At 56.4% G+C, this 14,905-nt stretch overlaps 1 protein-coding gene across 1 annotated transcript in view; it reads right to left on the bottom strand.

The window, feature by feature from the left end:
• The window catches only part of HS6ST1 (heparan sulfate 6-O-sulfotransferase 1), a 42,338-nt gene extending 35,094 nt beyond the window's left edge, over window positions 1-7,244 (bottom strand). The window contains exon 1 of the mRNA XM_047772590.1: window positions 6,530-7,244. Within this exon, the coding sequence (XP_047628546.1) occupies window positions 6,530-7,056 (527 nt within the window). The 5' untranslated portion in view covers window positions 7,057-7,244. The remainder of the gene's footprint in view (window positions 1-6,529) is intronic.
• Between the last annotated feature and the right edge of the window lie 7,661 nt (window positions 7,245-14,905).

Genomic DNA, 14,905 nt, shown 5'->3' with positions numbered 1-14,905 from the left:
TCTCCTGTTCACCTGGGAGCCGCATTAATGCTCTGGTATATGGGTATGTCCACATGATGCTTTTCCAAAACAACAGGCCCTGTAAGCTGGGGACCTGGGACAATGCCACACCAGGAAGGAGACATTTTACCCACAGAGAAACAGGGAAATTGGGCCACAAATTCCAAAGCCAGAAAGTGACAGGCCTGCCTTTGGGGACGGATTGTACACTGGCACCTGGGTCTCTGGGAGGGTGCGTCCCCACTGCCCTCCTTTTGTGACTGGCTGTGGCTCCAGGGCACTGCTTCCTGTCTATACTCCTAGTGATCCTGCAAAACCCCACATGGAAGCGCCTCCTCCAAGCCCCTCAGATACCCCTGCTGTCACCATTCACGTGCCTGCCTATTTTTGTGGCTGGAGCAGCATCTCAACCCCTGGGGCCCCTGCCAAGCATAGGACCTTCTTTCTGCATAATGTCCCTCCCTCGAAAAAAAAAAAAAAAAAAAAAAACCATAAACACCTCAAACCAAACAGCAAAAAGTGCAATAGGAAGAGAAAGAGCCAGCTGAGTTCTGGGAATGCCAGGAGTAAGGCTGTTGAGAGATGGAGACCCTGCAAACACACCTTTCCACCTTCGAGTGCTGGCCAGTGAGGCAGAGTAAGGCTGCCGGCAGAGAGGGCTGGCAATGAGACACCTCCACGTGGCTAGAAACCACTGTGAGAGTGGGACATTCAGAAACCATCCGGTCAGGAGCCCTCGCCCCTTCCCGTCCTGCCTCCTCTCTGCAGACCTGCTGAATGGCATCTGGCCTGAATTCCACAAACCTTCTAGCAAGGCTGGCGGCTGCAGGCCCAAGACTATCCAAGAAGGACCCCATCCCTCGGGGAGGTGATGGGAGCTACTGGCCTGGCTGCAGAGCCAGGAGGACATGGCCTCATTCCTGTCTTGCTACTGCATCATGAGGGCTGCCTGACGTTCTGCTGTAAACCCACCACCCAGGTCTGTGTGTGAAAAGACCTGCCTCCACCCAGGGTCTCAGGTACTCGTGTTGAGCCCAATCCGATGGCTGGCTTTGGTTCTCGCCTGTCAGTCCTCCCAGCTGGGGGTACTGACGGAACAGACAGACATCAGGATGGCAGCTCCCTAACTTTTCTGAGCCTTGACTTCCTTGTAGGGAAAATGGGGACAATTGTCACATTTGCTTTGTGGGGGTGGGGGAGACCAAAGGAGATGACCCATTCCAAGAGCTGCCCCCTGCCCCCCGTCTGCACCCTTCCCTCTGCAGACCCTGGCTCCTCATCACCTCTCTTTCAGCCCCAGATGGCAGAGAACTGCACCCTCGCTCTAAGCAGGGGTCGCAGGCAGACATCTGTGACCAGATGGGCAGACATTTGGGGTGGCTGGGCACAGCCAAAGTGACGGGCCACCCAAGAGTGCCACTCGTCACACGGGACTTCATAAACCACAGATAGAGACAGTCCGCTCACGTGTGACAGCAAACCCTTTAAACCCAATATTTAACACAAACACTCAAAGACCACGCCTGACTACAGAGTCAGGGGAAGACTTTCTGAAAAGTAACTTAACATTTACATGGAGAGCATTTAAACATTCAGATCAGTCTCAACAAAGAAATGCCACTCCTAGGAATTTCTGAAGGAAATCAGGGCTATGCCAAATGTTTGATGTACAAGGATGTCCACTGCGGCCTTAGGTACAGGAGCATAAATTGGAAAGCTGCATATTCAACGACAGAGGAGAACTGACTATGGTGCACCCAGGGGTGCGTCACCTGCAGCCACCCAATTATTAATGTTTCATGACATGGAGAAGCATCTGCAGAGAGTTTACATGATGGCTTCAATTACAATAAAAAGAAAACCTGGAGTTTCCTAGTGGCCCAGCAGTGAAGGATCAGGGATTGTCATTGCTGTGGTGTGGTTCAATCCATGGCCTGGAAACTTTTGCATGCCTTGGACACAGCCAAAAAACTAAAAATAAATAAGTAAAATTTTTTAAGAAGAAAATGTATGTGTAAAGTATGTGGTGACTTTCCTTTTTCATACTTTTCTCCCAATTCTCTCCACAATCACTACTTTATAACAATAACAAAAAAAAAGGAGCAGAGAATGTAAAAGAAAAAGGCGCGGGGTCCTTTGAGAATGACAAGGCCAGGCCCCCACTGACTGCCTGTCACTTTCCAAGGGTGGCAGCCAAACCTCTCAGTCCAGCCACTGAGAAAGAAACCCTGGCTTCACTGGCCCCCAGGTCCCGGGGCTGGGAGCTACACCCACCGGGAAGGCCCTCTGACCCCCGGGGACAGACAAGTCCAGCCCACTCGGCACCACCCTCGTGTTTACAAGGGAAGTGCCCAGGGAACAGAAAGCCCTGGTCTTGCCAGTTCTATGGTGCTTTAAAGACAACATGAGCTGTAGAGCCTGATGATTTCACAAGCCAGGGTGTCACTGAAAGGGGCTGCCCAAAAGTCATTTGAAAGTTTTGTCTTTTTTTTTTTTTTTTTAAAGAGCTGCACCTGTGGCATATGGAAGTTCCCAGGCTAGAGGTCTAACAGCCACAGCAACGTGGGATCTGAGCCACATCTGTAACCTACACCACACCTCGCGGCAACGCTGGATCCTTTAACCCACTGAGTAACGCCAGGTGGTGAACCCCTGTCCTCATGGACGTTAGTCAGGCTTGTTACTGCTGAGCCACAGCGGGAACTCCGAAAGTTTGTCTTATTAGGCATTTGCTTACCAGGAAGAATTTTTGTTGTTTCTGTTTTTAAAGAAGATCGCTCTAAACTTCTTGACCTTAGATTCCTTTCATTTCAACCCAGGATCTCTCTGCATGGTTCAGGCCATGGTGTCACCACAACCATGTTCCTCAGGTGGCCGGGCCCTGTTCATTGGTCCCCGTAACCAGCTCTGGGTAAGACCTGTCCCCACTGCAGGCAAATGCAGGGTCTGTCCCTTGATTGCATGTAAAATTGTGCTTGCAAGAGCAAGGTGGAAATTGTCGAGTGCCCCAGAAATGCTCCTATCTAAATAGGATGGGCCCAGTGAGAAACCCCCAAGGTTTTCTGGGACCAGGAAGTGAATGTTCTCGGTGGTTCCACATGTCAGCAGCACCCTTTCTGCCTCCGGCCAGTGTCAATATGCTGTGGACATGCCAGGATAGCAGCTGCAGAGTGGCCAGGGGCACCTAAGGCAACAGGCGCTGCCAGGGAAGGCTTCCTGGAGGAAGGGGCAGCAGAGCAGAGGCTGAAGAGGGAGGAGGAGCCAGCAGAGCAGTGATAGGTGAGGAGGGTGTACTAGGCAGAGGACAGCACCAGAGGGCACTTTGGGAAGGTGGAGGGAGGATGTGACTAGAGTGAGGCTGCAGGACCTGAGAAGGCACATGCCAATGATGCCAGGGCTCCTCCTCCTGCAAGGAAGCACAGCCTCTGCTGGGTAACATCATGATGCTGGGAGCTACCAGGGGCTCCTGCTGCAGAGAGGACCCCATGAGGGGGGCCCAGAAGCCATGCTTGGGGCCCAGATGACCTCTGCGGCTCCAAATGAAGCCTCCATGATTATAGGGACATTTCTAGGGCAATCCAGGCAAGACCCTGACTGTGTCTCATCTCCTTCAGGCCGATGGACAAGGAAGGAAGGACGTTGTGGTCCTTAGGAGCAACAGCTCAACCCTATGGGGTGACGTGGGAGCAGGGGGTGCCGAGGCACTCTAACCAAAGGGGCCCCTGGCAACAGTTAGTCCCCTGCCTGCTGCCATGGACAGCCACACCTCTCTGAGGCCCATCCTTGCAGGGGGCCATACAAGTACTCCTGGCAGATGCCAGCAGGTATGGCAGCTCCCTTGGCAGACACAGGACGAATGAGTGACCTGCCAATGCTTTGCTCACACACCTGTTCCTTTTTTCCAAGCCTGAAAGCACCAACAGATGCCAGAAGTTCCACACCACATTCCAGCAAGGTGCTGGAAACCCGTCAGTCTCTGTTTGTCGCCTTGACGCATACCCAGACCAGAACCACCCAGGCTCACGCTGCGTGGCACAGAGGTACGGGAGCCGTGAAAACCCTTACTTTTCTGTGTGCAAGGTCCCAGAGCACTGCAGACTCTGGCACAGGGAGCCTGGAGAGGCACGGTGGGGATTCTAGAAGCAGGGAGGCATTTGTCCAACACACACCAGGTGCCTGATCCTAGGGACCAGAAAGGAGGAAGAGAGCACCCTGTCACCCCTCAGTTTGCCAGTCAGGTGGTCACTCTGCCACCACAGGGCCATGGGGAGGAGGTTGAGTGTGACATCTGAGACTTCTGACACCAGGCATCCCATGGAGGCTGGCCACTGCCTCCATTCCTCTGGGTGCTGGGTCCTGGGCCAATGGGGAGTTGCAACCTGACCCCCTAGACCAGGAGAGCACTCAGCAGATGAACCTCCATGCATTGGGCTTGTAAATTAAATGCACAAAGCCAAGGTTACCCCCCTCCTCTCCAGGAGGCTCTTTAAAGATGCAATCTACCTAGCGCCGCGGGGACAGAATGGAAGGGGGGAGCATGACATGGCAGGACAGCAAGGCTGTCACCTGCCTGGTAACACAACCCACTCCCCAAGCAGACGGCAGAGGGCAGGCCACAGGAGGACCCTGGAAACCCCTCCTCCGTGGTCGGCATGCTGCTGAGCTCAGCAACTTCCCAGCGGGTGGGCAGGTTGGCGGCCCACCACAGCAGGAGGCAGCTGGCCTCAGCTGACCACGCACGGAGTCTTCCATTCCTGCTCCACACGCCCACCTGGAGGAAGGGGTGCTGACCTCCCTTGTGCAGCACTTGGTGGCCCCCTTCTGTGGGGTGGCTGGGCCTCTTGTTCTGGTGGACAAACTCTGGAAAACGGAGGCCAGGGTCCCTTCACCCTGGTGACCCAGAGGGAAAAACAGCCTCAAGAAGTGGGGCTGTAGGACAAGTGTCCTGGTCGCAAACTAGAGCCCAGGACTGCTTGGCAAGCTTGACTTGGGTCTTCAGCAGTCCTGGAATGAGGTCTGCACACTGTCCCCTCCAGGGCTCTGGAGGGGCCAGTGTGGCTGCCAGCCCCCAGGTCCAACCTGGTCTGGCAGAGTGGTTGGACTCTGGGGAATAGCGGGGTGAGGGCAGGTGGCTACCAGCCCCCAGGTCCAACCTGGTCTGGCACAGAGTGTTGGACTCTGGGGAGTAGTGGGGTGAGGGTTGGTACAAGGCCAGGAAAGTACATCTACGTGGTGCAGCCCAAATGCTGGGCAGGAAGCAAGGCTTCAAGGGCCTGGATGGGCAGACTGAGAACCGAAACATTACCCCTCAGGCTGGGAGCTGCTGCTAGTTGGGGGGACAGCCAAGGGAAAGTGGTGAGCCACACCCTCCCCCCAGCTCTAGGGCCCCAGTGGCTGACAGTCTGGGAAAGACCATGAGGGAAGGACTGAAGGCTGAGCAAGGACAGTTCCAAGCTGGCTGGATACCAAACCTTCATTCTCCAAATGGACCAAGACTCTGCACCTGCAAGGTAGGAGAGCTGAGGAACACAGCTCCCCAATGACCAGGCTGGCCGAGAGAGAACTCGGTCTTAAGACAAATGTGGAAGAGAAACAAAAGGCAGGCAAGAAGACCTTCCTCCTGGCCCTTCCCAGCCCAAACGTCCTGGGGAAAAGACCCCACAGGGCACCATCACAAACAGAAGAAAAAGAACCCCAACTTTAACCCTTGGAAATCCAGTATCCTGGGGAGAGAGGAGGGTCTTTCTGCATGCAAAGTGCTTCCCAAAAGAGCTCCCCGCCCCCCAGATCAATCTTCACAGCAGTGGGGGCCTCCAGCGAAGGTGTCTGGCTGCTCAGGTGCCCCTGGCCAGCTCAGCTCCCCACAGCCTGCTGCTGGCCTGCTTCTGCTCCTCTTTGCCCTCGTTCTGGCCCACCTCTCAGGGGCAGGCAGTCCTGCCTCCTCCCCGCCCCCAGCCCCAGGTGACACTAGGGCCTTTGTTCTACCTGCCACTTGGGCAAGGCTGAGCCAACCCCCTCCTCTGGCAGCTCCTCCCCAGCCCTCTCAAGATAGACTGGCTGGGGGGGGGCGTGGAAGGGGGGCGCTTCACTTCTCTCACTTCCGATGTGGACAGGAGCGGAACAGTGAAGGGGGCACACCAGGTGGCCTTCACACACAGAGGAACGCGTGTTCCCATCCGAGGATAGAGGCCAGCCTGGACTGCCAAAGCGGTCTTGGGGCGGGGGCCCCGGGAAGCCCGGGCGCTGTGCAGCTCTGCGAGCGGTGGGAAAAGTAAAGAGGCACGGAGGAGGAGGTGAGAGCGGAATCAGAGCGCAGGGACCACAACGGGCCGCAGAAGACCAACTGGGGCACCCCGAGGTCAGGAAGGGGTCCAGAGGGGCTGCGGCGAATGGGGGTCCCCGAGAGGGCAGGAGAGAGGGGCACGGTGGGAAGGGCCGGCCGAGGACCGCCCGGCGGGGGTCCGGGCCCGGCCGCCAGCTGGCACTCCGCCGCCCTGGCCCGACGGCGGGGTCGGTGGCAGGCGCTCACCTGGGCGTGCGCAGCGCGGCGGGGTCGCGGCGGTCCAGCACGCCGGGCACGCAGTTGGTGAGCTCGGTCCAGTCGGCGTGCAGTCCGCAGCTCCAGCCCGTGGAGAAGCGGGAGAAGAGCCAGGTCTCGCGGCGGTTTGGCCGGTAGCAGGTGCACTTCTTCTGGCCCGGCCGGCAGTCGCAGGGCACCTCGAGGCGCACGTTCTGCACGAGGTGACGGCCGAAGGTGGTGCCGCCCGTTTTCTGGATGTGCAAGAAGACTATCACGTCGTCGCCCTTCATGTCGAAGTGCAGCGAGCGCTCCAGCTCGCGCACCGGGAAGTAGTACTTCTTCTCGTAGTGCGGGTCGGGCGTGGGGAAGAGGTCCAGGTCGTCGGGCGGCGCGCGGCCGCCGGGCGCGCCCAGGCTCAGTCCCGGGCCCGCGTACTGGTAGAGGATGAGCATGAAGCACGCCGAGCCCGCCACGACCAGCACGAACTTGCTGGCGCGCTCAACCATGGTCCTGCTGCCAGCGCGCCGCCGCCGCATGTGTCACCATTGCCGGCAGCCCGGGCGCGGGGCGCGGGGCCTGGAGGGCGGGGGGCGCGGGAGCAGTTGCCTCTGCCGCCGCCGCCCGCGCTCCGGCCCGGCCCGGCTACTCGGCGCCCAGGCCGCCCGCAGCGGCGCGGGCCGCGGCCCTGCGTGGCGCCATGGCTGTTCTCCACCCGGCCCCCGATCCCCAGCCCGACCCCTGTTTGGCTCCGGCTCGGCTCCGGCCCGGCCCCGGCCCGCGCCCCCCGCGGCCCCGCGCCGGCCACTCCGCTCCGCGCCGCGCCGCGCCGCGCCGAGAACGCTCTGCGCCGCCCAGCGCGCCGCCGCGTCTCCGCAGTCCGCCGCCGCCCCGCCCCTGCCCGCCCCCGGCCCGCCCCCGCCGCTCCTCTTGCCGTCGCCGCCCGCGCCGAACCTGGGCCCCGCCCCCAGAGCTCAGAGCTGCAGGCCAGCACCCAGCTCCGCGACGCGGGTCTCCGGCCTCGGCTAGGCAGCTCCGAGGCGGGCAGCGGGGTCTGTCTTTCCGTTCACAGAGGCGTGGAGAACGGCTGGGGAAACGTGTAGCGGGGCGCGCACTGACCTTCTGGGCTGGAGGGGGTCCCGTGGCGGCCGGTGCTTTGGGGCCTGGGTCCCTGTCCCTGCTTCAGTGGAGGGAAAACCTTGACTTTGCACACTGGATGTTCTGAAGTTCCAAAAGCGGCGGGGGGCGGGGGGGGAATAGATTTGATGGGATCTGAGGCTGGGGGAGCGGGTCTAGGAGAAAAAGGGACGGTAGGGGGCCTGGGTCTAAGGGCAGTGGTCAGACTCTCTTCCCCCTCCCCCCACCGTGGCTGTGGGACAATGACCCAGAGCCCCTCTTGGAGAGATGCCGAAGGGTCCGCGGAAGGCTTTGGGAGCTTTATGCAGTCCCTCATTCTTTCAAAGGGCTTTTAACCAATGTGCATTTTTTCCCTCCAGGTTTATTCAGATCCCAAGGAAAAAGTTAGAAAAAGTTGAGCCAATATTTAAAATTGTGAGGGTCCACAAAAACACCCCAACCTCTGGCTTTGGAAGATGGGTCAGTGGATCTGGCGGCCTGTCTCGTCCGCGTTGGGACCAAATGTCCCTGTCTGCTTTAGCCCAGCTTGCCCTCCACCTCCTTCCATCTTGGGCCCTGGGCCAGAACCTCTGGAACCCACACTGCCAGGAATTGCACAGAACAGGAGGTGGGTCGGGGTGTAAAATGACCTGCTGAGACTCTCAGCGCCCCTGGGTCTCTGGGCTGGTCCCTCGTTTTTGAACTCAGGCCAAGTGGTCTCCATCGAACCTGGGCTGCCTGGCCTGGGATCAGATGCCCACATCACCCCCTTTTGGGGGCTCCCAGTGGTTTCCATTCTGTTGTAGGTCCTGAAAGCATGGGGGAGAAGGGGTTGTGAGGTTTTATTGTGTCCATTATATTTCAGTAAAGCTCTTGAAAATATATTGAATCACACCAGAAATCTCTTCTGGAAGCAAACCTGGAGAACTGGAAAAACAACCAATGGCACCCCAAAATCCAACTCAGGAGGGAGCATGCAATTGTCAGAAGTGGCTGAAGGCATACCCACTGAGCACTATACACAGTGACCAAGGGCCTGTTGCAGGTGGGTGGGGTGGGGTGACCAGTCCCTGGTGTGACCTGGGGCCCCAAAGTCCCCTCCCATCCTGTGGCTGCTTTAAAGTTGTACCTGGCCCAGGAAGCCTTGTGGGTGGTTGGGTCAGACTTCTCCAGCAACGACTCATTCTTGTCAGGAGTGGGGGCTGGGCTGGCACAGTGGCGAGCCTGGAGTCACCTGCTTCTGTCTGTTGTCACTTGACCTTGTTTTGGCCAGAGAAGTCTTCCTTCACCGCCCAGCAGGCAGCAGCTCAAGCATGGAGGGCACAGCTGCCCTGGGTCAACTCAGTGGGCATCCTTCCCCAGAGGACAATCCTCTACCAAGTGTTGAATCATAACTGACTTTTTTTTTTTGGTCTCTTTAGGCCGCACCCACAGCATATGGAAGTTCCCAGGCTAGAGGTCAAATCAGAGCAGCAACTGCTGGCCCACGCCACAGCCACAGCAATGCCAGATCCTTAACCCACTGAGTGAGGCCAGGGATCAAACCCTCGTCCTTGTGTATACTAGTCTAATTCATTTCTACTAGACCACAACAGGAACTCCCATAACTGAGGGGTGTTCTATATCCAGAGATATGGGGCACCATTCACTGCAGATGTGTCATTTCTGATCCCATCAGTGAGTCTCCAGAGTAGAGTCTGACACCCATTTTTTTTTTGTTAGGGGCAAACTCCTGGCATATTGAGGTTCCCAGGCTAGGGTCTAATCAGAGCTGTAGCCACTGGCCTACACCACAGCTCATGGCAAAGCCAGATCCTTAACCCAATGAGTGAGGCCAGGGATTAAACCTGCAACCTCATGGTTTCTAGTGGGATTCGTTTCCGCTCCTGCCACCCATTTTACAGAAGAGAAAACTGAGGTTCAGAGGAGTGAAGACACTGGCTAAAGTCACATGGCTGGCTGGTGGTCTCCTCTCTCTGATGCTTCCTCTTCCTGACCCATGAGAGCAGGGCGGACAAAGCCTGAGCAAAAGCCTCTCCCTTGGCCACCCTGTCCTCTCATCCCTGGATGTCTGGGCCTGGATGTGGAGACCCTAGGTATCCTCCTGGCCTAGTTGAGCTCCAGTCACTCTTGTGAGAGTCAGCAGAGCTGGGATTCTGATCCTGCCCTGCCTGGCCCTTACTCACCCTCAAAGTCCCATCTGCTCCCTTGACGGGGGGGGGGGGGCAAGGGGAGGCGGGCAGGGGACTGGGGCACAATGCGACCACTTCTCATGGTCTTCTGCTGCCAGATGGGAATGTGGGTCCAGAATGTTCAACAGAAACCTGGAGTGTTACTGAAAGGCCACCCAGACTATCCCAAACTGTCAGTGTTTGGTCTCTGGCCCCATCTTGTAACAATCTTATTGTCCCAATGGGGAAACTGAGACCCAGAGAAGGTAGAGGGCCTAGTATAGGGTCCCTGGTGGGTAGCTGCTCCTCCCATGAGTCAAGATGGGAGCCAGAGCAACCTGACTCATGGCTTAACTGCTACTCCCAGGGAAGCTGTTTAATCCAGCTTTGCACCTGCCAGAATGGCTCAGAGGGAACCCCTTATTTAGTTTAGAAGCCCTTTCTTCCTAGAATTCTCTTGGGGGAAGAAAATTTTCCTAGATGGTGGGATTTTATTGTTATCCCCTTTGATTTAAGTGCTGCACAGACACTGTGAGACTCCCCAAGGCTGTAGGTGGATTTCTCCATATCAAAGTCAAGTAAGAGGAGCCACAGGAATTCCCTATGTGGCTCAGTGGTTAACGAACCCAACTAGGATCCATGAGGCTGAGGGTTCAATCCCTACCCTTGCTCACTGGGTTAAGTATCCAGCGTAGCGTAGCATTGCGTTGCGTTGTGGTATATCAGATCCTGTGTTACAGTGGCTGTGGTGTAGGTGGGTGGCTCTAGTTCTGATTCTACCCCTAGCCTGGGAACTTCCATATGCTCAGGTGCAGCCCAAACAACAAACAAACAAACAAAAAAAGAGAAGCAACAAATCCTGAGGCCATTTGCTTTAGGGGATCAGTGGACCTTTGGAAGCGGGATGGTATGCAGACTCCCCCGCCCCCATTGCCCACTGGCAGCCACATCGACCTACTTTGAGCTCAGTGTCACCCCTTGACAAACCAGCAGAAACTCCACCAAAGGGCACATCAAAGGGCAGTGTTGATTTCAAGTGCCAAGCTCCTGGTGCTCCTCATCCGCTTCCCACTCGATCGTCCTGTTAGCCAAGGTTCCCCACAGTCCTAAGACTGTGTATAAGGAAGGCTGACGGTTTGTTGGAGCCAGTGGCCAGCCTTGTGGGTGTTCATAGTTCGGGAAAATCAATCTCCACACTTTGGCTCCGTAACTATTTTTGTCCCCTAAATATCCACTTAACAAACTCTTTAATGTAGGATCTCTGGCTTAATGACCAAGAAAAAGAAAAGAACATGGCTAGTGGTAGGATATGATGATCAAAAAAACCCCAAGTCATTGTATTCTGCTTCGGGAAAATGCAAGCAGTGAGACGATTTCGGCTTTAGAAATGAAATGTAATTTCCTGTGAACCTAAAATAGCCTCAAGAACGCAAACTTGAGCTTTCCCTTCCCCCCTGCCAAGCGCCTCAGAGTCTGAGAACCAGGAGATCAACCCGTGCCGCCCCTCCCTCCAGGTCTGCAGTCCCGAGGAAGGGCGCGTGGGGGCAGCACCGCAGCCGCCAGTCTCCGCACCGTGCGCGCAGCCTTGACATTGCAGGATTGGGGGATTTTCCACCCTTGATTCACTTGTTCTCTTTCGGCCGCTCGCCCATTGTTGTTTCCGAGGGGGTGGAGGAGGGCAACCGCGTCTGTCCTCGAAGCCTCCTCCGGAGATGACCCCGCTTCCCAAGTGAGAAAGAGCGGTTTATTTGGGGACTAACTTTTAAAGGGATTCAGAGTCGCGGGGGAATCCGCGTCGTTGCGATTGGACCCGCCTGGGGGGTGGCAGGCGGCGGGAGCTGACCCCAGGGGCTGGCCCAGTAGGATCTGGGAGGGTAGAAGCTCCAGGGGTTTGAGCCGGGTGACTCAGGGCCACTCTGGTTTAACCAGCGCGTCCTTCCTTGTATGGAGGCCTATCTCTCCTGGGGTCCGCACGCTTGCCCCCTCGTGCCTCCTGACTTTGCTCCCATTTACCGTCTGCCTTGGTCTCCTGGGGAGCCCACCCGCCTATCTAAGGCCACCTCCTCCAGGGAGCCCTCTCACCTCTCCCTTCCCACCGCAGAGCTGTCCCCCTATCCAGGGCTCGCTTGCTCTGCAGCCTCTGAGAGGTACCCGATTCCTTCCACCCCAGCCCTGCACCAACGCTGCCCAGCGTCTTCCCAGGGCTCCGTCTTGTTGAAGGGCTGTCCCCATCCCCCACCTGAACTTTGGAAGGGCCAGGACCTACCAGGCTTGGGGGAGGGGCTCCCCAGCAGCAGTCCTAACCCTTCCCACCTGTCCCGACCGCTGAGTGGCCGACCGCTGAGTGGCCAGTGGCTGGACGGCAGAGCAGAGCTGGCCTGAGCAGGACCCCGCAGGTGCTTTTCCGAGCAGTCTTGTGAGCCTTCTTTTCATTTCTCCTCAGTTTTTTGGTGTTCTCTCCTGCTGTATTTTAAGGCATCCTTACATCTTCTTCGGAAGAAGGTGGAAGTATAAATAGATTGAGAATCTGAGCAGAGTTCCCGTTGTGGCTCAGCAGATTACTAACAGACTAGGATCCATGAGGATGAGAGTTCCACCCCTGGCCTCTTGTTCAGTGGGTTAAGGATTCAGGGTTGCCTTGAGCTGCAGTGTGGGTCGCAGCCTGGGCTGGGATCCACCTTGCTGTGGCTGTGGGGTAGGCCTGCAGCTGTAGCTCTGATTTGACCCCCAGCTTGGGAACTTCATATGCTGCAGGGGTGGCCCTAAAAAGCCTAAATAAATAAATAAATAAATAAATAAGTAAATAAGAATTGAAAATCTGAGCAATTCAAATGGATACAACTGTGGTTCACACCCTCTTTGCACCGCCCAAAGCACAGGTTTGTGACCTAGGGGTGGCCCAGGGGGGAAACTGGTGTGGGTGGCTCTTCTGCAGCCCCTCCTCAGCCCAACCCAGGTGACTATCCACCCTGGTAACCGCTCACATCTGGAACTTGGCCCTGCCCTCTCTAGGCTCCTGTTTAGAGAGAACTTATGGTGGGTGGTAAGGCAGGGGCTGGACCCCCGGTACAGCACAGGAGGCCCTGTTCTGGGTCTCACTGCCTACCCTCCACACAGGGTGCATCCCTGCTGATGGGGTTGTTGACAGGACAGTGCCTGAGCCAGGCAGGGCCCATTTCTGCCAGCTTGCTGAGGCGTAGAAGGGCATGATGTGACCCCGAGGGCATTCTCATACTTGGAAGTGTCTCAGAAACGGACACGCCTTTGGAAATTCCAGGGCAAAGGAAGGGGTGGGGAGAAAGGTGTCTGTTGGCCTCTCTGGCTCCCAGTGGGACCTTGTCCCAGGTTTAATATTGAGCTTTATTATTATTTTTTCTTTCTTTTTAGGGCTGCACCTGTGGCATATGAAAGTTCCCAGGCTAGGGATCAAATCGGAGCTGTAGCTGCTGGCCTATGCCACAGCCACAGCAACACCAGATCTGAACCGCGTCTGTGATCATGACAACACCGGATCCTTAACCCTAAGAGTGAGGCCAGGGATCAAACCTGCATTCTCATGGATACTAGTCAGGTTCTTAACCCACTAAGCCACAGTAGAAACTCTTCTTTCCCCCCTTTTGTCATAGCTACAGGTTAATGGCTGACCCCTCCCTTATCTGCTTGGCTCTTTTTAACAGATTCTTCTGTTATTTTAGACCAGTAGGGTTTACCCTCCTGATAGATCCCAGTTGGTGTAACAGTTGATTTTTCTGGTGGAAGCTTCTTTCCTGGCAGGTCACAGGTCCTTTAGTGGACCCTGGGCCCTGGGTGGGTGCACAGAGTTGGGAAGACTGGTGTCTATGGAGAAGGTCCCTAGGTCACTGCCTGTGTGGCCTGCCTGTCCCTGTGGCCCTGTGGGGAAGGGGCTCATCTGTCCTGTCCATGGCCCCTCTGTCCCTCACAGCTAGCAGCTGTGACCTGGTTGGCATGGCATTTCCTTCTAGCTCTGCAGTGACCACCAGTCTCTGTAAATGGGCACTTTCATACTGTTGTTCATTTTCTCCCTTCACCTCTGTAACCTCCCCTCCTTTTGTGGTAATAGACACAGGCCCAGCAGGACCCTTGCCAGGGGATTCAGAGCAGCCAGCAGGAGGAGGGTGGCACCTGATCTGGGCACCATGAGAGGGATGGGGGCTCTCGGGGGGCTAGCCTATAGCTACAGCATATATTTCAGTTCCACAGTTGCTGGGGGCAGGTGTCACACCATTGTGGGGTCAGGGGGGAGGGCAGATGAGTCAGGACACCCACCTGGCTGTGGCTTGGGTGGGGACAAGGCCCTGTGGTGGCTCCACGTGGTAGTCAGGAAGCAGGTCTGCTTTCGGCTCAAGTGTCTCAAGGAGGCCAGGTGACCTGCCAAGGCCATAGGCCCAGATAAAGGAGGAGGCGGTCAGGGAACGGAGGCCTCTGCTTCCATAGCTAAGACCTGTGAGGCAGATGAGGAGGCCTGGGGGAGGGGCCTGCTTTCCCTGGCCACCCCAGGGCTCCATGAGAGCCTCCTTATGGTACTTTGGCTTTGGGGTGACTAAGGCTTTGGACGCTCCTTCCCTCCTCAGGCCGGTTCCTTGAGGCCCCATGGAGAAGGGCCTCAGCCTCATAAGAACAAAGTCAAGTGGGGCTGTTTGGAATAAGGGTGCTGTGTTCACTTCCCATCTCTGTCTAACCATCTCTGTGACCCAGAGCAAGTTGCTTAGCCTCTCTGAGCCTCAGTTTCCTCATCTGCAAAATGAGAATAGACTACTTCATAGGATCTTTGTAAGGAATAAGTGAGCCAACATACATCAGGGGCTAAAGATCCATAGTAAGCCACTATGTTGAATACAGATGACCAGCTCCTTCTGAGAGCCCAGCCCTGGGCTTTTCTTCTCTGTACATTATTTTATTCAGTTCTCTCAGCTGCCATATGGACACCATTCCCCCGTTGCACAGATGGGGAAATTGAGGCTAAACAAATGTGAAATGACTTGGGCAGGGTTATGCTGTCCCCTGCTTGGTGAGAACCATGGCTGGGGGTTCTCTCACTTTCTCATTTCTGGGCTGCCCAGCCCTGAAGGAATCTAAAAAC

Source organism: Phacochoerus africanus, chromosome 3 (genome assembly GCF_016906955.1).
Source record: "Phacochoerus africanus isolate WHEZ1 chromosome 3, ROS_Pafr_v1, whole genome shotgun sequence".
In the NCBI taxonomy this organism is placed as follows: Eukaryota; Metazoa; Chordata; class Mammalia; order Artiodactyla; family Suidae; genus Phacochoerus; species Phacochoerus africanus.
Note: the sequence above shows the minus strand (reverse complement) of the source record. Positions and strands in the feature narration are given on the sequence as shown.